The 26,908-nt window shown below is 37.8% G+C and overlaps 1 protein-coding gene across 18 annotated transcripts in view; it reads left to right on the top strand.

Moving 5' to 3' along the window:
• The window catches only part of mark3b (MAP/microtubule affinity-regulating kinase 3b), a 58,410-nt gene extending 34,256 nt beyond the window's left edge, over positions 1-24,154 (top strand). For 2 of the 18 annotated variants that reach the window (XM_022664115.2, XM_022664095.2), the window contains exons 7-19: positions 1,171-1,227; positions 3,112-3,348; positions 4,773-4,892; positions 7,077-7,176; positions 9,682-9,794; positions 11,781-11,928; positions 12,018-12,229; positions 12,384-12,487; positions 13,371-13,550; positions 15,428-15,694; positions 16,350-16,376; positions 18,647-18,691; positions 22,519-24,154. In XM_022664115.2, the coding sequence (XP_022519836.2) occupies positions 1,171-1,227; positions 3,112-3,348; positions 4,773-4,892; positions 7,077-7,176; positions 9,682-9,794; positions 11,781-11,928; positions 12,018-12,229; positions 12,384-12,487; positions 13,371-13,550; positions 15,428-15,694; positions 16,350-16,376; positions 18,647-18,691; positions 22,519-22,864 (1,956 nt within the window). In that variant the 3' untranslated portion in view covers positions 22,865-24,154. The other 16 variants (XM_022664110.2, XM_022664088.2, XM_022664164.2 and 13 more) reach the window with 13 other exon arrangements.
• The last annotated feature ends 2,754 nt before the right edge of the window (positions 24,155-26,908 follow it).

The following is a 26,908-nucleotide window of genomic DNA, read 5'->3' on the forward strand; positions in this document are numbered from 1 at the left end:
AGCCTGTAATATTGTCAATTTTAAAGTCATGGGAGTGAATTTCAAGATACCGGTATGGAGGATATCTCGAGCACTAAATTTTACATTTGAAAGACTTGTTCACAAAATTAATGTATCTGCAATGCAATGCAGATAGGACTGGACAGGTAACTCCTTTTGTTTGGACAATATATTTTTCAACAAATAATTGAGATAAACAATAGTATTGTAACTTTAAGGCTATTTTATGACACTGTTTTAATGATAAAACAATACAATAAAATGCATTTAAGCATTGGAACTGGCAAATAAGAATAAATATCCTACATTAAAAAAAAAAGAAATAATGCCACTGTGTTGTTTTGTTAAATAAGTCAGCATAAAGGCTCATTCATGCTAGGTAACCACGACAGGGAATATTAAAGTCAGCAAAAATGTTTAAGATACTGTCCATGTGCAGTAAATCAGTATTGTGTAATCATTGTGACAGACATAAATTCGAAAGATTAAATGTCATTTTATATTTACAATTGCCCCTCAACCGATTGATTTCAAGTTTTTCATTTAATGGTACAATTGTGAACAATGAAATAAATAACAAACTATAAATGCTGGAAATTATGTAGGTCTCATTCACTATATCAAACAGTGAAGTGCAAGATTATATAAGAGGGGTAATTAGCACTAGATAGCAGACAGTTCATGACTGTGTATTAGACTGACTGCATTACTGCTGGAATAATAAAAATGTTTTTTTTTTTTTTTTGCGAAATTCTCTTGTTAAATATACTGATGTGACTGCAAACAACAAGTTGGGCTGTTGAGACAACATTTTTGTAGTAGTCCAAGTTGAATTAAATGGAAAGTTGTTGTTTGTTAAACATCTAATATTTATCTTTATTCTAATTAAATTAAAACAGTGAGATTAACCTGCTAGCGTGCGAGTATAAGGTTCTGTGTTGCTCAATTCAGCTTACTTTAGACCACGTTGCAGGGCCGACAGGGCACATGCCCCTCGCCCAATCAATGGGTTTCTGGGAAAAACGTGGCAGTGGCGGTCGATGTGGCTAATTGGCTTTCACAGCCGACTCAACATCTAGGTCCTGTTGGTCTTTCGTTTTGTCCCAATACTCTGTACCTTAGCCTGCTAAAACATGCTGTTTTTCTACTCTCTCCCCATCTCCTCTATAGATTGTATCAGCTGTACAGTACTGCCATCAAAAACACATCGTGCACAGAGACCTCAAGGTAAGATCTTTAACCACTTTGAAACTTCTCAGTTCTCCCCTTAGAACTTAAATTTTGCAGAAGCAGGAATCCCTAATATGGGTAATGGCTCGGAAATTGGCTTAAACCCAGACAGGATGATAATACACCATTCCAAATTATTATTGATTCAAACTTTATACCATCAGAATCCTGAGGACTTGGTTGGTTCTGTTTTGCCTTGTAGGCTCTCATATAGGCTTTTATTGATTGGACTCATAAAGGTGCTTTAAAAGATTATGCGAATGATGGCATAGAAGTACTACTTTTGTTTCCATTAAGAACCTTGTGTGTAAGAGATGTGTAAGTATAAAGAACTTTTATACTGTTTGTGTAAAGAGTCTTTACCAATTGAAAGGGTCTTTACTCGTCACATAACTGTATTACACACAGGATTCTTTATTGAACCAGAAGTGGATCGTCTGTGGCCTCACTCAAAGAAACATGTGAAGCAGCTTTGATTTTTAAGGTGTAGGGTTAGACTGCATTCACTGCATAGCATGATTAATTTAGTGGTTAGATAGTATGATTAAAAATGTATGGCTATGGGTAAGAGCATGTGCAGTATGCCATAAGCTTGATATTATTAAGAAAGCATAAACAGATATATATATATATAGTCAAGCACTGACACAGTGGACCAACACCAGCAGATGACATGTCTCTCTGAACCATCACTGACCATCAGTAAATTTTACATTTCATTTCTAAATCAAGGGATCAGAGTCTGAAGGAAGAGTGGAGAGACATACAGTCCTAACTGTTTGAGGTCTAGTGTGAAGTTTCCACAGTCGCTGATGGTTTGGAGAGACATGTCATCTGCTGGTGTTGATCCACTGTGTTATATTATCAAATCCAAAGTCAGTGCAGTGTTTTCCCAGAAAATCTAACAGCACTTCATGATTCCCTCTGCTGACAACTTTCATGGAGATGCAGATGTCGGCACACTGTCCACACTGCTAAAAGTACCAGGTCTTATGTATTATTCTAATTTTCTGAGAGACTGACTTAAGCCACAATTATCAACAATAAAAGAAATAAAAGCTTAAAATAGATCACTCTGTGTGTAATACATCTATATAATGTAGGAGTATGCATGTATGCATTTATATATATTCTGTTTATGCTTTCTTTTATGTGTATGTGCTGTTCCTTTAAAAACTTACTACATGTGGTGAAGTCATGTGACTCCACCCTGTCTAGTCTGTGACATAGAAGCAACTGACCATGTCAAACAAGAAGTCAGCTTTACAAATGAACCAACCATGCCAAAACATCTCACTAATACAAACACAAGCTCATGGTGTCAAAACAGGTCTTTAATTCAAAAGAAGCAGTAACAAAAAATACTAATACATTTTTTCTTATCTAAAAATTATCCTGTCTATGATTTTCAAATTATTTTTTAACCACACTAAGAGTGATTAAATTTTAAACTCCAGCATTTTAGCAAGATCTAGGAATGAATGGGTGAAATAATTGTTTTAACAAACGCCATCTCCTTTCCAGTCTCTATGCTCTGCTACAGGCCATACTTACAGGGCAGTGCTTCCTAAATGATGCATGAGATTAAGCCTGTTTCACAGCAGCATGTCTGGGGAGCCAGGTGGAAACACCAACACCTCCCTCTTTATTTGTTTCAGTTTGTTACATGATGCATACATGATATGCTTTGTCTTCTTTCCTCTCTTCCCTCAGTGAGGACGTACTGTATGCATAATATGTGTAAAGTAGACCTCTGAGCTTTTCTTTTGCTGGATTTAGCTGTTAGTTTTTTTGTGCCCATAATTAATGTGAAATTGTAGCAGTTTTGGCACACACTGCAACTGAATACATCCTCATGATTTCTCCTTCTCTCACTTCCAGGCAGAGAACTTGCTGCTAGATGCAGATATGAACATTAAGATAGCAGACTTTGGCTTCAGTAATGAATTTACGTTGGGCAACAAGTTGGACACATTCTGTGGCAGTCCGCCATATGCAGCCCCGGAGCTCTTTCAGGGCAAGAAGTACGATGGACCTGAAGTAGACGTCTGGAGCCTGGGAGTCATCCTCTACACGCTGGTCAGCGGCTCGCTGCCCTTTGATGGCCAGAACTTAAAGGTCAGCATGCCATTATTTGTGAGGTCACTAAGGCTATGTTCACACAGCAGGTGAAAGTGGTCCAGATCTGATTTTCACACCAATGTTTCGATGATATTCTGATGCTCGAACACTTGTTTAGTTTGTTTCCTTAATTTAATTAACTTCATTTTTAAGCTTTTTTATTTTCCTTTTTTATTGACTTCCTGTGGACATTTTTTGCCATTTCATTAAAAACAGAGTGGTTTCGATATATATCTCCTAAATGTTGTTTTGAAGGGAGACCTTACTCAAATATTTAAGGTCTGTGACTTATCATCATATCCCACTACCGAACCCCTAACCCACTGCTTTCATGCATTTTGTTCTCTTTCCACCGCCTTATTTCCTTCCTCTTGATGTAAAAGTAAACTGGCTGTTCAAACTGAGTCACATTTTCCTAAATCAAATATTTATTAGAGTTAGAGCTAAGATTAAGCCCAAAAAATCCAGCCCGACCTGGCCCAAGCCCGTGTACGTTCTGCCTGAGCCCGGCCCGACCTGGCCTGACCTGACCTGACCCATAAACTGTTTTTGTGAGCCCGAGCCAGAATTAAACCTGGTATTTTTTCTAGAAAAAAGAAATTATAAATAAATTTGGGCTGTTTGAATGAATAAACAAAATCTGTGCAAAATGATGTTTTTAACATTGCAACACTGAAGAAGCATAGACCTGTTATTTACAAACAATGTTTATTAAGAACGAATCTCCCCATCTACTCTAATATAAGTAACAATGTCTAAGAATATAAAACACTTTATGATCTAATATAATTATCAATGTTTTAGAATATAAAACACTTTCTGAACTATTTATTTTTTTATTTTAAGCAAAAAGCCTCAGTACAAAACACTGCAATAAGTTAATGCACGGACAAGCGGAGGAGCTGACGTGTGCAGTACTCACTGCGCAGTTCCAGAGCTGCGTGATTATGAACATTATAACTTGTGCAACTTTTTTTTAAACACAGTTTGATTTGTTGTATGTAGCTATATTGTGATTATCACACCATAGCTTTATATTAAATAAAATTGTCAATAACAGAGCCCAACCTGACCCAGCCCAAAGAAAAGTGGTTAAAAAAATCTCGGCCGTTCGGGTTCGGGTCAGGCCTCAGGTCGTATCTGGTTTGGGCAGAGAATCTAAGCTTTAATCAGATTTCAATACCACAAAGTAGAGTGGCTCAAATTGGAATGTATACTGCCATTCTTTTTGCCTTTATTTTTGCTGTGTGAATGTAACCGCCTGATACAAATAATTAAATTATTAACAATCCCTTTTAGATTTGTAGTAAATGGGTAAATCAGGCACTAACACTAACATGCATAAGATAGTGTGTTTTAAGGTCCTGACTCTTCCAGTGTGTACAGTGCCAACTGATGCGGCTCTTGTGTTCCTGCTTTAGGAGCTGCGGGAACGAGTGTTGAGGGGGAAGTATCGTATCCCCTTTTACATGTCCACCGACTGCGAAAACCTCCTCAAGCGCTTCCTGGTGCTCAACCCATCCAAGCGGGGCACACTTGAGGTGAGAGAAGACGGCGAAAATGTAAATATGCTTAGTTTTTATTACAAACCCCCTAAAACCATCTTTCCTTAGAACTTCACACTGCCATCCACTTCCTGAACACTCCTCTCACCCCCATGCTTCCTGTCACATGATTCATATTGTACATGACACTGGCAGCTTGCTTAAAAACACCAGTCCATCAAGTCATCATGGTTCACATTGACCAGTGCATACATACTCACTGAATCAGAGCTGCAGCACCAGAGGCAGTGGATAGTGTAAGTCATTAGACTTGGAATGTGGGAAAAAGGCTGGTGTCCTGCAGGCTCAGTCACCTATGCCTACTGTGGTCTTAAGTTTGGTTGCATGCCAGTGGACATGCCACCATGCAGAAACACTGCACAGCTAACAAAACATCTCTTTAGCTTTTAAATAATGGAAGAGTGTTACTAAGGCCAAATCCCGTTTCTATTTTGTACCCTTACCACTTGTTTTCAAAAGAGAAAGGAGTGAAATGGGAATAGTGCTAGGGCCAAGGGGTGAAATGGGATTGGGACTACCGTATTTTTCGGACTATAAGGCGCACTTAAAAACTTTTAATTTTCACAAAAATTGACAGTGCGTCTTATAATACGGTGCGCCTTTTGTATGGATTTTACTCGTCAGGTTGTAAGGAGCAGTAAACACACACTCCGTGCAGCGTTATACAGAGTTTCAGTGCTATACAGAGTCCAGAGCCGTGCAGCTCCGAGGCTGGAGCAGCAAATAGCATTAGCTAGCTTATTCACTGTTCAGAGATCAGTATTATCTAAATTTTACCTGTCAGGTGTAAGGAGCAGTAAACACACACTCCGTGCAGAGCCGTGCCGCTCCGAGGCTGGAGCAGCAATAGCATTAGCTAGATGCTAACCGCTTAGCTAGCTAGCTTTTTCACTGTTCAGAGATCAGTATTTTCTAAATTTAGCACTTTTAATACTGCTGGAGCAGTATTATTAGAGTTAGATGCTAATCGCTAAGCGTTCACCGTTCAGAGGTGAGTTATCGGCCTGTAAGTCTGTGCTGCTTTGCCTGGCTAGCATTAGCTAGATGCTAAGCGCTAACTCTCTCAGAGGTGAGTTTTATCAGCCTGTAATCTGCTTGTTTACCGTGTTAAAACAAGCTACGGGGGACGAATCGCTAGCTAATATCTCACTGTCTTACCAGAACACGCAGGATTACTCAGTGTAACACTGTCGTTTAAGTTTGGGTTAACTTTACTAGTTTAGGTGACTAGCTAGCGTGCTAGCGGATAGCTATGCTAACGCTGGTGCAGCAAGCTTTAGTGGACATCTGGAAATCTAAGCTTACTGTAAATAAACTGAAGCACGTTACTCACCCAAATAAACAGTTTTCAGGAGAGGAATCTGTGTAGATTAATATCCAGCACTCGTTTGACTTTGAAATAGCTAGATTTGTATACTGAGACGCTCCACCGGCAAGCGACCACCCCCGGTGGGGGAAGGGAAACATGGCGCCACCCCTGTTCACTTTGATATAGGCACCCTTTCTAGTGTCACTTAACGCGCCTTATAATGCGATGCGCCCTATGTATGGAAAAATAGCAGAAAATAGGCGTTCTTTGATAGTGCGTCTTATAATACGGTGCGCCTTATAGTCCGAAAAATACGGTAAATCTCAGGTCTGAGGTGTTTACATGTGTACTTTGTTACTCCTTACTTCATTGTTTTGGATGAAACTGTACTAAAAGTGTGTTAAATAAAATAAAACATAACTGTGAGCAGCAGAGAGTGAAGTGTTCTGTGTTCCATAAAAGAAATAATAATAATAATGTGTTTAAACTACTAGCAGACCTGCCACCAACCCCACCATTAGCATGTGTCCAACATATCCTGAGGCATGTTTGTGTTTGTAAAATTGAATAAACCTATTTTATCTTCCATGCATTGGCTGAACTGACTTTTAGTGTAGCATTTGTTAAAGCTGCATTTTGTCCTGTGTCCTGTGTCCAGTCATTGTATGTTAAGCAGTTCAAACAGTTCTTGTGCATAAAAACATCCCCCTCTAATTCCACTGAAATGAGAAAACATCCCGCCTGGTTTGTCCCTTGTGTTTGGTTAAGTTCCTCTGTCCTGAGTCACCCTGAAAGTTTAATATATACAAGCTGGACAGATGCTGTCATGCAGTCTTGTGTGTCTTCTTCAGCAAATTATGAAGGACCGATGGATCAATGCTGGCTTTGAGGAGGATGAACTCAAGCCTTTTGTGGAACCAGAGCTTGACATCTCGGACCAGAAGAGAATAGGTACAGCACCAAACATCTTTTAGTTTTTTCTAAAACCACAGCACGTCCACAATGACTTGGATGATATAAGCGCAGTCATCATTTGTATGTTTCACTCTGTAAACTACCACCTTATTGTTGTTTTGAACAGAAAGGCAGAAGTCACGTTTCCTCTGGGCTGGGAGCTCATCTATCAAACCCACTTCTCTTTTTCAGCTTATTCACTGTAAAGAATAAAAAATGAATACTACATAAGTATATATTGGTTGAACTGAAAGGAAAATTGGTTCAGTTGTTTTTTTAGTTCCCTTTTAGAGAGTTGATTTAATTTCAATAATTGAAAGCTCTTCATGTCATTCTCTGGTGAATAGACTTATTTACAGCAAGACTTTTTAATGCAAGTTAATTACGCCACCAAGTTTGTCCCCAAATTCCACTGTAATCTGCCTGTCCCTTCCCCCAGCCAATTTAAATGCCCCCCATCCCCCCATTCTGATTCAGAAATCCTTACAACCAATTGGATAGAGGAAGACAATGTCCTCTATCCAATTTCTTCTGCGCCCCCCAAATATACAAGAGATTATACTAGAGTTTTAATTGACACCACTAATATAAATATAATTGCATTTTACATTTATTACACTCAATTTTTTTATTTACATTTAAATGTCCACCATAAAAATGTGTCTTAAGAAGAACAAGCGCGATTAATCACACTGCTGAGAATGACCCACCACCCAAATAATCTTTACGCTGAGGTGGTCATCCTTTTAAGAGGAGGAGAATAATAAAGTATACAGAGAAGCAGATACAGAACTACAGTATGTAATTAAAAAACTACAAAGGTTCAACACAGCAGTAATCCCAGGACATAAACAAAGGGGTGGTAATTATTCTTTGATTTAACTGTGTTTTAGACCATCATGTGACGCTTCAGAAACCTATTAAAGTTTGTAAGTTGAGTCAGAATAGCGAGTCCTGGGTCAAACCACAGATTTGGATGTTTTGGCCTTGTTGTGTTGTGCAACTTTCTGTTAGGAGCCTCACTGATGCACGTGTCTCTGTGCATGTATATGCTTTTTTTTTCGTCAGCTTAGACCAAAACATTAGACTGACATGCTTTCCTCAACGTGAAGCTGGCAGTGCTTAATGTGCCCCTAGGCCATAGCTCCATCTGAGTGATGTAAGGGTCGATGGTGCTTAGGCCAGGCAGACCCTGTACTTTCCACTGCTGCTGTGCCCTTCAAAGCATTGATGGATCCAGAAACAGCTCTCCATGTCCTGGGATTACTGCTGTGTTGAACCTGTGACTGCTGAGTCAACTCGTGCAGTGATCTAGGATTCAATTAGTCTGCCTCTGACTTCACACTTAACTTCAGTTGAAGTTAAAACCATGAGTCAAGAGCAGAATGTACATAATATTTTTAATGATTTTAGCTCCACTTAAAGTTAATCCCTTATTTGTAAAGTATGTATGCATGTATAATTTGGCCAATAGCTAAATCAGTATGATGAGCTTCATCTTTTCATTGATGAAAACTCAAAAAAAGTTCAGGATTGTCATTACAATGTGTACATGCACTTAAGTAACATTGCCAGATGTGCAATATCATATAAGGCAAATTAACTTGTTCATATCTTGCTACAACTCGCTTGATACAAAAGTAAAAATTCGACAGAACTAGGTTTGGTCAATATAACATAATATTGATTTGTTCTAAAGCATTTTATGCAAAAAAAAAAAAAAAAAACATAACATAATACTGTGTCTGCTGTGCAGATTACCTGTTTAAGGTGGCTGTCTGTGTTATGTTGTTTCTAAACTGAAAGCAGGAGCATTTCTGAGTGGAGAAGGGATAAAATATTGTGTTTAATGGTACCAGTGTGCTGAAACGACCATCCCTGCTAACACTATTATATTAATTCTAAAAAATGGGCTGTCTGGTCACTTTTCATGGAAGTTCTTCTGGTCACGTCACGTGTCTTTACATACTTACGTCACACGTACATCCTCTAAAAGAGGATCCAGCTCAGTTTTACTGAACGTGAGCGGCTGGTGGAGCAATGGAGACTTCAGAAGGGGAAACTCAGAGCTCAGTAGCTCATTCACTCATAGTAAAACCAAAGAAACGAAGGAGTGAAGTTTCTGACTGAGCGTTCTCTCTCTCTCTGACCGAACATAACCTGGAATCGGATTGCTCGTCGCAATTACCCATTCTCACCAGAGAGGACTCATAAATATTAAATATTAATACTCATATTTTAGCATAAATATTAATACTTTAACATTATATTTTTATGAAGGTTTCATCATAGTGTATCATATTAATATATTAGATATCTGTTCAATATCATTTATTTTGTTCCAGTTTTCAACATGCACTGTGCATTGTTCTTTGTATCACAGCATGTAGGATCAATGACTTGTGCTAAGATCTAAGAAAATTCTAGTGTCAGTTTTTTTTTTTTTTTTGCACATCTTTAAGGCATGTGCCATCATATAACGCTGTGTGTTGTGTTTTGCAGACATAATGGTGGGGATGGGTTATTCTCGTGAGGAAATCCATGAGTCTCTGACCAGAATGAAGTACGATGAGATCACCGCCACTTACCTGCTACTAGGAAGGAAGCCCTCAGAGGTACGTGGTGACTAATGGATAAGTCATATTCTAAACCCATTTTAGTAGGGTTTGGTGTTCTAAACATGTGTATGAGTGTTTTTTCAGGCTTCTCATGATCATTACATTAACATGCTACATATGGATATACTTTCAATATTTATTTTTCTGACCTCAATACTCCCCTATGTTTTTTTTTATCAAATAGAGAGAGACCATAAATATAAGCCAGTATGTAATTTTGTTTAAAAACAGTCGTTTTCATTTTTATTTATTTTGGAGAAATACTTTTTTATCATTTATTATGTGTATATTTTTAATTATTAAATCTGCATTCCTAATTAATAGGGAGTAACTGCAGTATTGTTCTATTTTATTATCATTATATCATGGATATAAAATGGTCATAAAATGACAATGATTATGTTTATCTGGATAAATATAACAATATATTAAACAAATAAAAAAGCATGATCATTACATGGCCTAGGTATATATTAATTTATTTTTACCTCTAGTTCGTTTAAGGATGTCAGGATTATATCCTAGAGCTGCTGTAAAGTACTGTCCACATCTATAGAAATAGATTTATTGAATTGGGACACTTTCAGGATGTACCTCCATGGGATTGTCATGTACACACCATTTTTCCTTCAGGGCAATTATAAGTCAGATGTGATTTTGCAGGCTGGTAGAGTTTATTGTCTTTCAACAAAATAGTTTTATTTTAGAAAGGCTCAATTCTTTTTTTTTTTTTTTCTTTTTTTCGTGCCATGGGGCAGAGGTAATATTGTTACGCAGGGACCCTTAATTTTTTTAATATTACATCTCAAATGAGTGCTTCACAACCTACTTTCTGTCATCACTGTTTTGTTGGAACAGGCTTGTCATTTTTTACAGTGCATATAATTCCACATATAACCACACCATTCATATTACTGTGGTGTCCCACTGCAAACATTCCTCATTGTGAGCTTTGGTTAGATGCAGAAATAAAGTTTTAACCAACTGCCAGCACCTGGAGGATCCTGCAACAAAAGGATCTTGAGAATCCAGAAAACCAGCAGCTTTAAGTAACTCTTTGCTGCTAAAAAATATTGTTTATTTTATAGCCTCCATTTAATGCTGTTTAATCTGTCTGATAGAACTTTCCATTAATAAGCCTTTATCTGGACCAATATCTTTGTGCTCCTAATCACAAACTCTTGCTTTAGTTTTTAAGAAATTTCAGTTATTTTTATAATTATTACAACACATTGCAGCATTTTATGTTTTTCATCTTCAGAAAGATCTTTCTTCCTCTCCATATTACACAACAACTGTGACTTGCTTAATAATGTGGAACAACCTGTTTTAGTAGGTTTTCTTTTAATGAAGTTATAAAGTCAAAAAGGATAAGAGAAACAAACAAACAAAAAAAAGAAAACATTTTACTGAAATCCAATAGAATTTTCATTTTTGATCTGAAATCAATTGAAGTCACTTGCATGCTGATTCAGAACACAGTGAAAGCTATATCTGCGTGTAGATGTTTCAGACTGAGTAGGTAGAATTTTTGTTTGTTATGTTTTAAGGAAAATCATTTTTATTTTAAATGGTTTATTTTTTTCATGAATGTTGACCTGATGTCACATTGCAGTAAAAGTTGTTGTGGTGTTGTGCGTATATATCATTTAGTAGTTCTCATAATCGTCTGCCTTTTTTGCTTACCCTGTTAGATTTTAGTAGCTGACGGCTAGTCACATGATTCTCCACGTGACTCCTCACAGTGTCTGAATTTCAGGAAACTGCACCGTAACCTCACTGTGCCATTTTCTCTGTCAACAATTTCTATAGCCTTAATGCATCTTTTTTGTTTCAAGATGCTTTAATATTTTTGAACATTTTAAAGAGCATGTATTCCCATGTACCAGAGTGTTATTCTCCAGCACAAATAACTGAAAGCTGACTGAAATAAATGAAATTGTGAAAAGTAATTAAATGTATTTTTTGGTTGTTTATTTTCAGTTGGAGGCCAGTGACTCGAGCTCCAGCAGTAACCTGTCTCTGGCCAAAGCTAGACCAAACAGTGAGCACAATAACGGCCAGTCACCGTCTCACCTTAAAGTCCAGAGGAGCATCTCCAACCAGAAACAGCGGCGTTACAGTGACCAGGGTGAGCTCTGCATTTCCTAGGCTTATCATTAGCTAGGACTTTACTCTTCAGGACATTTTTTGAACAAGGTCTCTTCCTCTCTTCTACAGCTGGTCCAGCCATTCCTGCAACAGCTTACCCTAAAAGAAGCCAAACCACCACACCTGATGGTGAGCACAAAGAGGAGAGCACTGCTCAGCCACGCAAGTCTAACTCTTCTGGTAGCCGTGGCATGGCCCCGGCTAGCCCCCTGCTGGGCAACGCCAACAACCCAAACAAGGCCGACATTCCTGACCGCAAGAAGGGCTCTACCACTCCTGGGGTTAGTTAGTTCCATTCAAAAAACAAATATGATATCCAATATTCATCCCATAATTATTTTTTTTACACACTACAGCACTTTACTCTATGAGAACACCAGTAAAAATGATGCTCTATTCTGTGCTGAATTTACAATGCTTTCTCTTTTCCTGCAGGGTAATTCTGTGTCTGGCGGGATGACCAGGAGAAACACGTACGTCTGTAGTGATCGTAGTGCTGGGGACCGCCACGCTGTCATCCAGAACGGCAAAGAAAACAGGTGAGTTTATTTCTTGAGGTGAAGGGTCCTGACCCGACCAGTCGTTCTGAGTGGTGACAAACAGCACCTCCCACATGTCAGTCACATGTTGCATGTGATATAAGAGAAAGAGGAACCAGTTCTCTTTATTTGATCCCCATCCCCCACAACTTTTTTTTTCTCACAAGCATTTATTTCTGTTTATTTGCAACATCATCTACACGTAAGCTTTTTGGAAGCTTTGTATGCCTCCTCTCCAACTTTGACTTAAGTTGTACACTTACACAAAGCTTCCATTTATACCGATTTCCCCTGTTTCCTGTTTCACCAGCCAAGACATAGCCAGAGCTGTGTGTTAATGGTAACTTGTAAATATTTAGCTGTAATATAATAATAAATGTCTTTATTTGGCTCACATACACAACACATTAATAGCTTTTCAGTTACAGAAATGAGGAACATTCTTAAGATCTCACTTACTAATCTGGTTTCGCCATATCCTGAGCTCGTAGTTCAGTAAAACAGTAAAGTGTTTCCAGGACAGCCTGATACCACTGTACACTTATTATATAAAATCCATTGGTTACATCAATTCCCAGTTGTGCTCCAGACTTTAAACTGGATGTGCTTTAAGCTAGATAAAAGCTTTGGAGCCGCAGTCACTATCTAGTGATATGTAAGTGTTGTGTTGACGGCCATGCTCTTCCACCGTCTTCTTTTGCACCGCTCAGCTACTGCTTCCAAAATACTGGCCTCATAAAAACGGAGGCTTCATTATGAAAAGGTCACAGCAGTTTTTCTCTCTCTCTCTCTCTTTCTTTTCTTCCTGTTCTTTGCTCTTGTTCTGTTCATTCTTTACTGTTCCTGTTTTATTTGTTAAAATGGTTCATACCCGTTTTGCCAGCCTGAACGAGATGTCAGCGTGTGCTGCCACGAGTCCGACATCGTACACCGCAGCCCTCACTGCCTCGTCCGCCTCGGTCCGCCTGAGGCACCAGAAGGCCATGGCACTTTCCGCTTCGGGCCACACCTGCCGCTCTGCTCTGCCCCCTAGTGAAGGCGCTGCTGAGTTCTTCAGGCCTAAGTAAACACGATCCTCGCGTCTGTCTCAACTTATGACCGTTACCCAGCCCTTCACCCCTCTAACGCCCTCTGACCTCTCTGCTGTCTGCGTCTATGATTCTGTAACAGCCCTCCACCTGCAACTCACCCAGTAGAGAACTGTCTAATCTATGGCAGCCAGTCTGTGAAGATCCCTCTCTGTTCGTTCCACTCAGACCATCCATACTAACTTCTCATGTGTCACTAAACTCACTACTTATTACTGTCCACTCGTAGTGGATATAAATGTCACTAATATAGTGTAAAGCAGTGGAAAGGATTAGACCTATTCATAACTGCTGCAATGTTGTGTGAATGTCTTGTTAGGTATTTTTAACTTGAATAACAGTCTAATACAGATTATTAAGAGTGTGAAGCTTATGGTTCTGATAATGTGTTTGAATGACTAATTAAAAAGAAATGTCAAGCAGATGTTATTTGTGGGACAAAAGTATTGGGGCATTTGTTGTCCTGAAATCAAGGGTGTTAAAAAGGAATAAATTAGTTTTTGTTGTATGCTCCGTGGAAGGCTTTCTACTAGATTTTAGAGCGCTGCTGTGAGGATTTGATTGCATTCAGATGCAATGATGTTGGATGATAGCCACCTCTCCTCATGTCCAGCTCTCCAGCTCATCCCAAAAGGAGCACCATCATTCCACAGTTCCACTGCTCTACAGCTTAGTGCTGGAGGGTTTTATATACCCCTTTAGCTAATGGATGGCATTAGGTATAGTGCCAGCAGGTTCATGCTTGTCTGCTCCAGTGAGCCATTTGCACATCTGTGTTAACAATGGTACAACGTGTACCAATGTAGCATTAGAATTAATTCATTACACACTGGACATACAGCTCTAGAAAAAAAATGAGAGACCACTTAAAAATTATGAGTTTCTTTGATTTTACCCAATAGAAAATCTCTGGAATATAATCAAGAGAAAAATTAATGATCACAAGCCATCAAACAAAGCTGAACTGCTTGAATTTTTGCACCAGGAGTGGCATAAAGTTATCCAAAAGCAGTGTGTAAGACTGGTGGAGGAGAACATGCCAAGATGCATGGAGACTGTGATTAAAAAACAGGTTTATTCCACCAAATATTGATTCTTGAGCTCTTAAAACTTTATGAATATAAACTTGTTTTCTTTGCATTATTTGAGGTCTAAAAGTTCTGCATCTTTTTTGTAATTTTAGCCATTTCTCATTTTCTGCAAATCAATGTTCTAAATGACAATATTTTATTTGGAATTTGGGAGAAATGTTGTTTGTAGTTTATAGAATAAAACAACAATGTTTATTTTACTCAAACATGTACCTATAAATGGCAAAATCAGGGAAACTGATTCATAAACTGAAGTGGTTTCTGAAGACCTGTATAGTGTCCAATCTGTAGTTATCTAGTAATCTAGTTCAGATCTCTTGTGTGTAAGATTGCATATGTACAAGAAATTGATAAAGAGGTCAAGAGTAGCCCAAGACTTTACTGCAGTCGTACACAGGAAACTGATTAGAAACTGACGTGCAGGAATACAAATTGAGGCTGAAGTGGCTCAGAGGATTTGCTTCCCCCTGGTTTCATGCATACATTTTGCACAGAAATGATCAAAGTGAGTGTGTCCTTATCTGTGGCCTTGTGGCTTACAGGAAGGAAAGGTTGTGAGCCAAGTGTTTGGATTCTGGGAACTGGCAGCAATTGTTTTATTTATTTATTTCATTAAAACTAGCAATTGCATTCTTTTTATAGTCATGTTTTAAATTGGGTCCCCGTCTATATAGGGTTCTAACATTTAAATATGTATGCAGCAACAAGTTCACAAAATCCTTGCAAAAGTTTCACCACCCCTTTGACTTGCTCTTCTTCAGTACGACTACAGCCTCTGGCCAGCGAAACCCCGGAGCCTCCACCCACAGCATCAGCAGCGCCACACCGCCTGACCGCTTACGTTTCCCACGAGGCACAGCCAGTCGTAGTACCTTCCATGGAGGCCAGTTGAGGGAGCGACGTACAGCCACCTACAACGGACCACCTGCCTCCCCCACCCTGTCCCACGATGCAACACCCCTGTCCCAGTCACGCAGCAGGGGCTCCACAAATCTCTTCACCAAGCTCACCTCCAAACTCACACGCAGGTAAGCACACCACACTGTTCTTTTATCCTAGCTCTTAATCTGAAGCACATGATTAATTGTATTTTTATAAATGTGGTTTTTGAATACTCTGAATGCAGAACAGATCAAATTGAATTACATTGGCACAGCACTGGAATGGCATTATAATGATTTATAATGAAAGTAATACAGCATTAGGAGCTGTGCTGCTCAACCTAGTGCTTCCCTTACTGTAAAATTCATTTGTAAGTGCCTTGTCCCCTCTATTATCCAGATGTTTACAGATTGTATATTTGATATTATATTCTTTGAACTTAATATTAGGCTTCCCGTATATTGCCTGCTTCCCTTATTGAAAAATAGACGCAGTTTCATGTTCTTGTTTGTGTTGCTTCTCGATGCTCTTTTATGCATTCTCATGCTCAACACAAACTAAACCCTAACTGTTGACCTCATGCATTTCAACATCCTGTTTACAAACATACTCATTTATTTCAGTTTAGTTTATTCCATCACAACACTGTCTCTCCATATCTCATTCCAGTAAACCAAAATAGGTTATTTAAATCATTATTTTTTTATTTATTTTAAACAGCTTTTTCTATTGTGGCGCTGTCTACACTTCCTGCTCTAGATTTTGATTGAAGCTTTTTTGCATTGTTTGTTTGTTTTGTAGAAACATGTCATTCAGATTTACCAAAAGGTAGGACTCTCAATTCGGCGTTGTATGCAGTTAACCAACACGTTTGACTTTTAATTTAATACTGGAGTTTAACTCTTAACAAAGTGTGGCAAAGTGCTGAATTAATTGCCTGATGCTCACTCTTTGACACCCCCTTCCACACCGCGCCGTAATCGGAGTGTGTTCGAGCATGCCTGACATCTCAGTCTGCAACGGGCAGAAACCGTCTGAGCAGAAGCTCTACTAATCACTCATGCATGCCTCCACAGGATGGAAACGAGCTCTTCTTTTATCTCTCGTTTTATTATACACTTCTCTTTTTATGTTTTTATGTTTGTCACATTTATGAATGATTTTCACATCCACAGCTGTTTATGGCATGAGATCTGATACTGCGGGATCGGATGAAGATACTGTGGGTTGTTGCTATGATTTGTATATTGATAGCTAACAAATTCTTTGTGACAGTTGTATTATTTGTAGGTTTTCTGTTTCACTTCTGAATCACCTCCTCAGTGCACTTGGGTAACATCAGACCTGGATATTTCTTCACGCTGAGATAACAAACTGTTGGTTGTGTAATTCAGGCCACCCTACTGGGCGTTAAATTTGGCCGCTGACAGATGTGGCGATTGAGAGATGGTTCTTTACAGCATTTCTGGAGTTCAGGTACTGAAAAACTCGCTTTGACGCTGCCCCCTCGTTCTGGCCCTGCTCTGATGTTCCAGTATCCTGCCCTAGTTGTAGAGTGTGCCCCAAATCTTCTGACCTGCCCTTGTCAGCTCTCCCCAGATCTGTCCAGGAAGAGTGTTCCTAAACAAGGCCTTGTAATCCCACTATAAAAGGGCTTGGACGTCACACAGTGTCAGCTTCTTTTTGTCCTTTCTTTTTAATTCTTGGGGGATAAATTCCTACAACCACAGTTGTGCACAGACGGTGCAAATCCCTAAAGAATGATTTAGCATTGTTAAAGCAGGTAATTTCTTCCCTTTAGTATGGAATGGATCTGTCTGTCTCTTTTATTTGTCCCTCTTGTTTTTCATCATACACCCACATACCATCATTACTGGTGCTTGGTTTTATAGCTAAGAGCACTTTTTAGAATTTTACAAGTCAGGGACAGTTTTGTTTTTTGATTTTTTATTTTTTGCGTAAGAATATATGGACTATTTTTGAGAAGCCCAGTATAGATTTGTATGTTTCTTTTAAAGCACATGAGCTTTGCTGAATTTTGCCAGTTCAGCTGTGCCTAGTGCTGGAGCCCCCATCTAGCCTAGCCTCATCACTCTTACTCTGTAGCCACCAGACATGCATACCAGATAGTGATGCACCAGTATGAAAATTCAGGGATGATTTGAAATACAATGATGATAATTAATGCTTTGTTGTAACTAATGATAATTATATATATATATACAGAAACACACACTGCTGGGTTGTGACAGTACACAAACTGTGCGGTACAACGGGGGAAAATAATAAATACAAACATTAATTTGAACAGACAAGTTGCAGTTTGATCCATATAGTGCCCCATGACTAGAATGAGCTAGACATGTTCCGCACTAATGATTACTTGCTAATTATCAAATTCCTACGCTAAGAACTGTACTAAGAAAAATGATAAGCTGTAGCTCCCATGTCAGTTTTTTATTAGTCAGTTTAAGGGATGTTGTTATTTCTAATCCAGCCCAATGTCCATAATTCCTTTTGTATGATTCCTCTTAATCTCCACTCCAGCTGTTTCTGTGTCTCACTGCATTTTCATTGTCAAAAACCTTTTTTCTTTTATTTTTTTATGAATGCATGTGAATCAGCTGTGAATGTTTGTCTAATCTGTGTGTGCTAGATTGTATTTGTTATTATACCATGTGGATTATTATCTCTATGTTTTGAATTATGATAAAAAATCCTTGTCATTTAAAAACGTGAAGCTTCTTCCTGTTCTGCTGCTGGTTTTTCTTTACAGTTTATTCTGCGAGAGTCAGAAGGAGGGCATACCAAAAAGAACAACTGGCACTGCATGTGATACATTTAGAACAGGAAGTTGAATCATTGACTAGCAGAAAACCCCTTTCCCCTCCCCCTTTCACATTTTTTTGGTTTATTTTTATTTTACTTAATTTTATATCACTCTCTGGTTATCAAAGCACATATTGTATAGTGCAGTATTTTCTTCCCCACACAGGGATTTGTACATGGAGATACATGCTGAGTTTCTCCATTTTAAATTTGTATTCTGTTAGTTTCTTTACCTCTGACTTTTCTTCTTCTTTTGTCCTGGTTTAAAGACTTCCAACAGAGTTTGAGAGAAATGGGAGATATGAGGGCTCAAGGTGAGGCAGGACATCCAGAGTTTTCTAGTTTCTAGTTTTCTAGTTTTGAAGCTACACGCAGTTCCCCATCCACTCACTTTCTCTCTATCTATTTATCTATCTGTGTATCTTTTACTGTGCTCCCTATTCACAGCCTCTGCAGAGCTGGAGCGATCCCCGAGGGGGGCAGCACTATTTCTACCCACTGTAATCTAGGGCTGCACAATATGTCGTTTCAGCATCGAACAATAATCACATCACAGTACATGCAGTGTCATAAATTGTTTGCAGTAAATTTCACACTGTTCATATTTTACATAATATCTACCAAATTACAGATGGAGCTCCAAAATACTATTATTGTTACCTTAATCATTGATGCACAGATTGCATTTTAGTGATGACCCTTTGGATCATTAATTTCTGTGTAAATGTGGTGTTAATTCCTGTATTTTTAATATTGCAATATACAGCCCTGGAAAAAAATTAGACCACTTAAAAATTATGAGTTTCTTTGAAATTAAAACCCCCTAAAATATAATCAGGAGGAAGATGGATGATCACAAAACTGCTTAAATTTTTGAACCAGGAGTGCCTTTTCGACTGTTTTCCAAAAGCAGTGTGTAAGACTGGTGGAGGAGAACATGCCAAGATGCATGAAAACTGTGATTAAAACCAGGGTTATTCCACCAAATATTGATTTCTGCATCTTTTTCCTTATTTCAGCCATTTTCTGCAAATAAATGTTTTAAATTACAATATTTTTATTTGGAATTTGGGAGAAATGTCTGTAGTTTATCGAATAAAACAGCAATTTTCATTTTACTCAAATGTATACATATTATTAGCAAAATCAGAGAAACTGATTCAGAAACTAAAGTGGTCTTTACATTTTTTTCAGCACTGTATATCGCAAAACACCAAAAATCGCTATTTCCACTATTGTGCAACCTTAGTGTAATTAAATTCAGTTGCAGGGTCCTGGTGCACCTTTGTCCTGCATATTTAAATGTTTCCCTGGTGTAAAAAACACACTCTTAATCTCTGAAAGCTTCGTAATTTGAAGAAGTTGAATCGGGTTGTTAAATCAGGGAACATACTAAATATGCAGGGTGGAGGTGCTTTACTTCTACAAGAAATAGAGTTGAAAGACACTAAAACAATACAGTGGCTGCACAGTTTCCCAAGCTTAGGTGGATAATGTCTGAATTAGGGCATGTCTTCCAGCTGTCACTCAGCTCTGTTTTGCTGAAGCCATTTCCCTTCCTCTGCTGCCACCTTGTGGACAAATCACAGGGTTGCAGTGTCATGCATGACCTGATTATTTAGCCCTGGTGTCTGTTGGTTGTTGTGTCGTTGCTTATAATAGTTGACATTTATTTTGGTGTAAACAGGCTATTTTAATATCAGCCAGTGCTGGGGACCCCATTCTATGCATGTAGCAAAATAGCAATATATAACAATGGGCAACATGATACAAAAAAAATTGTATCACAATAATTAATATAATATTTTAACATGGTGTCAGATTCTTACTAATCTCTAACTAAAACTACAGTTATTTAAATTTTATTACATTTTATTTAAACACTATTTCTACACACTGTGATCATTGCTGTGTCCAATAATCACAACACAGGACGTGCATTGTTTCTTTCGATATCAAATGTTGAAGATATTTTTTTTTGCTGCTTCATACAAAGAAAATTCCTAATTGTTCATACTTACCATGAACAAATATCTACCAAATTACAAATTGTTTCTACAAAATTCCATTTTTGTTCTTTAATAATTGATGTACAGTTTGCATTATTATTAATGACATGTATCATTAATTTCAGGGAAAATGTGATGTTAATTCCTGTATTTTTTCCCATTCTATGGACATAGCAGTACATACCAATGGGAAAAATGGTATTACAATCAAATTACATAATGTTTTTATAGGCAATGAAAATGCATTGGTAGCGTCAGCTTCTAAAAAAAACACAAATTAAGCACTAGAGCAATTTAAATACATTTTATTCTGTAAAATGTGCTGCACTTCATTCAGTTACACAGTACTAATTACACTTTCTGTGATGACAATGGTAGTCAGTTGGTTTAATTTTTTTCTGATTAAATCCAGCATATTCTCAGATATGCTTTAGATATCATTTATCACAATGAAAAATGAATCCCAATACAATAAAATGCCTTGACTAAAAATCAGCAGTAACTGCAATATCCTCTAGTGATATGATTTTTTTTATTATTATTTGACACAGTAAACTGTTTATTCTGTTGTGAGCATATTTTTGTCTTCTGTTTCAGTGGATTTGCATGTTTGTCAGATGTTTGTGTGGTGGTGTTTGTGTTCCTGCATGGTGTACTACTGTGCATGTGTGGATGTTTCTCTGTTGTAAGATACAGTATTGCTATCACTGCGCCCATCAGGGCCACGCTCTGTTAATCAGTGATAATTGTTTACTGATTAACACAAGCTCATTACACTCTCAGCTACTGATAAACATCATTCTAATCATCTAATTCTACACAGAGTCTGCCCAGTTATCAGCTTATTGGGTACACCTCCTTTATATATATGCTAATTTTAAATAGATACACCTACCATAGAGATGTATATGTACTTTACACTTTACAAAACTATGAAGAGGAATTGGTGCCAAATTGAAAAGCAAACATGCAGAATACGTTCCAAAATTAAATGGGGGAAAAAAACTATTACATTTCATTTGACTGCACTTGATCTTTTTATTAAAAAAACAATACAACCAAAAACCAAACACTGAATTCATGTCAGAATTGCACTTAAAATGCAAAATGCATTGCAAAATAATAATCTCCAGTTGGTTGTCTGGAGCCCGGATTCGTTTGGGTGTGTTTGGTTTATTTTTTTAATGTGACGCTTCCCCTTCATAAGTTTTACCCTGACTGGTTTCTCATACCCGCCCAAGTTCAGTAGTGGGTTCTGATTGGATTATGTGATTTATATTTAATTTTTGCACAAATACCGCACTGCTCTTAGATTAAATGCAATTCTGTGCATTGCGATTTGCTTTCGAACATTCACAGCGACACACATTGGAATACAATGTCTGAAATTCTGACACAAATGCGGCATTTGGTTTTGAATATCATTCTTAATTGATAAATAAATCAATAAATTTTAGTGTACCATATTTTTCGCACTATAAAGCACACTGGATTATAAGGCACACCATCAATGAAAGTCTATTTCTATACATAATGCACACCGGATTATAAAGCGCATTATGCAACACTAGTAAGGAACAGGGATGTCGCCATGATTTCCTTTTAATTCAGCAGGTCTTGCCGCTGGGTGCAGAGTCCAGTAAATCCAAGCTAAGTTAACATAATAAAAAAATGATTGGATGATTTCTTTCCTGAAAACTGTTTATTTGGGTTAGTAAAGCGCATCTGTTTATATTATTGGGAAAATTAAAGGATTTTAAGTGGAGCTTATAATGCGAATTTTTTTTTTTATAAAAAGATCAAGTGCAATTGCATTTTGGCACGTATTCTGATTGTTACAGAGGAAAAAGAGGGTACCTTTAGGGTTCTTCAGTAAAGACTGTGGTTCTGTACATAGGGTCATGACTGTTTGTTTAAATGTTTGGATGCTTATGATTCTGTGTCTGATTAAGAGGTTCTTTGCATTTGTGGAAAACAGAGGGGCTACAGTTATTAACTGTAAATCTACAAGGAGTTCCTTTATGTTAATACAGCCAATATGCAGGATATATATACCTAAAAAGCTGTAGTATTCACTCACACATGCAAACATAATTTCTTAACTAAAACTTCTCTCTCTCACTCTTTCTCAGTCGTAACATGTCTGGGGATCAGAAGGAGGATCATAGAGACACCAAACCGCGCTCGCTGCGCTTCACCTGGAGCATGAAGACCACGTCGGCCATGGAGCCCACCGACATGATGCGCGAGATCCGCAAGGTGCTGGACGCCAACAACTGTGACTACGAGCAGCGTGAGCGCTTCCTGCTCCTCTGTGTCCACGGTGACGGCCATGCCGAGAGCCTGGTCCAGTGGGAGATGGAGGTGTGCAAGCTGCCCCGCCTCTCACTTAACGGCGTGCGCTTCAAGCGGATATCGGGAACATCCATCGCATTCAAGAACATCGCTTCAAAAATCGCCAACGAGTTAAAGCTGTAAAAGGAAAAAAAAGTATATATGTATCTGGAGTCAAAAATGTGAAAAAGAATCAAACGTGGCAAAAGGACAAAGGCACACAAAACTACTATAATCAAGTTGTACATTCTTTTCATTTTTTTATTTTGTTGACAAAAAAGTAGCAGATTCAAGGATTGTTCTGTCAAACACTCACAAAAGTATGTAATGAAAATAATGTATAGAATCATGCCTTAGGCAATAATGTCCTGCGTTGAAGCATTATTATTTTAATTATTATTATTTTTATTTTTTATTATTGATTGGAGCAACTGGTGGTCTAAAGATATTTGAACAGAAGGCGTTATTATTTTTATTTTCGTTCATGCACTACTGCATTAGTATCCCTATAAGCCTAAAGTTTAACCCCCTTGACGTAAAACACACGGGCATGACAGGAAGTCAGTGTGTTTCTCTTTAGAATTACCCTGGTCTCTTTTTGATGCCAGGCAAACCAGTCGGCCACAGTATTGTGTATTGTGTTTTAGATAGGATTATTATTTGCCCTCTTGCCCCTGCGCTCCTCAACGCTCATCTAGGGAAGATTCACCTTCTCCCCTAATTAACTCCTTCACCTCAACTCTCCTGTACCCCCACCAGTATAACGAGGCAGGAAGTGACTGGGACCTAAAGTGTTGTGCTCTTCTTTGTTCTACTTGATGCACAGGACCTGGCGGGCTTCATCACTGGTGCCATGGAAACGACTCGCATGCATAGCTTAGTGCAGTCACACAAAGGGGGAGCAGACAGTCAACGCACTTCAATAAAAAAAGAAAAGAGAAACACCCTCTCATGGCTTCACTGCTGCAATGGGGTGTGGGACTTTGAGTCTAATGATTTTGTAATAAAGAAAAAAATAGACTTGCTGAGATCAGGACTATTTTCCTTCCTGGTCCATTTGAGTATTTAGTCTGTTTTTTTGCCTCGTTTTTGTAACAGATATCAAATGTTACTAAAATGTTGTTTGTACTCTGACAAGGCGGAGACAGCCCACAACAGAGTCGGATCGCCAAGTCGTTCTGGGACATACTTCAAAAATACAAGTTGTCATTTTCAGGCCTCAGTGTTCACTTCCATCCCTAAGAAACAATGGCACTGTTTTCATTTTTGTTTTTGGAATGTAAATAATGTACTTTAGTTTTGCAACCGCTACGTATTGATATACTTCCTCTTTTTCTTTTCTAAGTCTGGCTGTGAGTCGGAAAACCATGGAAATTAATGTACTCATCACAGGTTAAGGTTAATCAGTGTCTCCATTAAAACATGCTAAAACTATGAGCTGCGGTGTGTGTTTTTCTCTTTTGGCAGGTGGTAACAAACTACATTTCTGAGGGATTCACTTGAGGGTAAAACACTAAAATATCTAATCAAAGTAAATTTTGAAAACTTGTATTACAGCAGAATAAAAAAAATGTTTTTTTGCCCCACTAACAATAGCTACAGTTACTGTATACAGTGAGAGATGGTGCTTTAAACTATTTAAAATAATCAGTTATGAAAACACTTAAGCTATATACCATAGTTAGAATTCATGTTTAGATAATTGCTCACTTTTATATGAGTTGCACTTATTAATAAGAAACAGTAATACAAAATGTAAGTAAATGCTTGGCAGATGCAGATTTTTTAAGTTACATCAACACAGTCTAAACTAATCGGTTGTACTTTTTTTTAAGGACAGAAGGTCAGTCAGTATGTATTAAACTTATCATCCTCTAGCGTAGATGCTAAACAGTTTTAACAAATTGTAAATTACAGCTTCTTAGCTTTCTTCTGTCTGGAAGAGGCTTCTGACGCCGTCTATTGGAGCTGGCGTATCAGCGCGGCCGCCATATTGGAGGAGTCAACCACGCGCTCCCAGTGCATTAATTAGTACTGAGGAAGGTGTGTAACACACCTATAATAATCACAACTCTAACAAGTTTGGCTAACGGTTTGGTTTTACAAAGAGCAGAGATGTAGTAATGATTCAGGACACTGTCACACATTACAAATATGAGCTTTCATGCTGAAATACTTAATATTATGCTCTTTAACACAGACAGCATTGGCGTAGAAACCGGAGGGATGGGTAGGAAAGAATGAAATCGTTCCGCTCAGCTCAGCTGAAATATTAATGAGGAGCTGTGTGTGGCTGGGAGATCTAACGCCAATCGTGGAGCCGGTTCAGGGAGAAAGTTCCGCCTCTCAGGAGAAACAGCCAATCAGCTTGCTGGTGGGGGAAAGCGCCCCCTGGCTGTGAGATTTAGCAGCAGCTGATAATGTTAAAGCATATCTGGATATAAGGCGAATTAAAAAAAAAAGAGAGAGAGGTAACGGTAGGCTAACCATGTAAACTGTGCTGATATGTTTCTGATAGCGGAATCAAAACGCACAGATCAAACCCACTGTGTGATTAATAATATACAGCTTGTGTTTAGTCAGTTAGCTTAACTTTGGAATTAGCTAATTAGTCAAGGTTTAATAAAAAACTATATAAGTAATGTTCCACTTGCCCTGATGTCCCTGATCAGCCAATAACTAATTCATTTTAAAACTTTGTTTATTCATTTAGGATTGCAGGACTTGTAAGCTATAATGAATTTACAATCCATTTAGTTTCTTAACCCTCATCTCTGTCCTAAAATGGTTGTTTTCTACAGGATCCAGCTAATCAGCTAATAAACAGTCCTTTATTGAGTTTACTTGTTAAAATCCCTTAGCCCCCTGTGGACCATAAATCAATAATTATGTATATCCAGCAGTTTATTAGACACATCATACCACCACTTACTTTATAAAGTGCCTTTAAACAGAGAAAGCTCGAGAATATGCAGAACAGTGGGAATATGCAGTAGAATGTATTTGAAAGCTTTTATAAAATATTTCCACTTTTGTAACTATTGCTTGAATTTAGTATATATAATATTCAAAATATATTTTTAAATTACTGTGCAATTTGGTTGAAAAGTGTTTATAACAAACAATTAATCCAATAAATAAGAATTTTTGCTCAATTTGTAACTGTCCAACCCGTTGTGTAGTTAGGGGAATAAAAGGTAAAGTATTCTGATAATTACCAATGAATATAATTAAAGACAGGAAAATCCCCTACAGTAATCAGGACACTTTCTTGGCGTGTTACCTGCCATCTCTGCAATGTACACCCCTAATGTTTCATCTATTTACAATGTTACTGCTTTAATAAGATCTCAGTCTCTGCTCCAGAAGTCACGTTGACAATTACAGCTCAATATTCATAAGGTCTTTCTGCACTGCATTAAGAGGCCACCAGATGGCCCCACAGGCCGAATCATCAATATGTCTCTGGCGCCTCAGCAGAGTGCATTTCATTTTCAACTTGCCGAAATGGTACAGTTTTTGTCCCCAGGAAATTACATGTATAAATGTTCATATAAATAACTGAAAAATACATTTAATCATTAAGCATAGTGTCTTGTACAATGACCTTATTGCTAAAGTAAGATATGTAATTAAAATCATTAATAAAAACTACTTAGTACACTGAAAAATTTGCATTTGTCATCTGTCAACTGTCATCATTGTCTTACTATAAACTTCAATCTTGAAATATAATTATTAAAATCCTTCAGATATGTTTTTTTTTATATAATAAATTCATAAAGTTTAAGTTAAAATACACAATTTAGTTGTGTCTCTGGGTTCCCCTCATTCCTGTTACTGTAACCAATTACCCCTTCTGAACAATCTGGAACATTTTACAAGTCACATTTACAACACTACGTTACATCAGTTGGTTCTACTGAAGATCAATTAAGCTAAGTTCCCTCATTTGTTTTTTGTATATTTGATCTTATTGTAACTATGACTGAGGAGATCAATCTCAACACTCTGTCCTGTTATCTAAATTAATTCTTAGACTTTATTTGTTTATTTTTACAAATCTAAAGTTTGGGAAAATCACTAGAATGTTCTTATGCTATTAGCATAGGCGCCATTTAGCTTTTACCATTTAGCTATTTCTATGCTAAAAACTTAGTTCTGTTACTTTTAGTCCTGATACTCATC

The sequence above is a fragment of the Astyanax mexicanus genome, chromosome 1 (assembly GCF_023375975.1).
Source record: "Astyanax mexicanus isolate ESR-SI-001 chromosome 1, AstMex3_surface, whole genome shotgun sequence".
Taxonomy (NCBI): Eukaryota; Metazoa; Chordata; class Actinopteri; order Characiformes; family Acestrorhamphidae; genus Astyanax; species Astyanax mexicanus.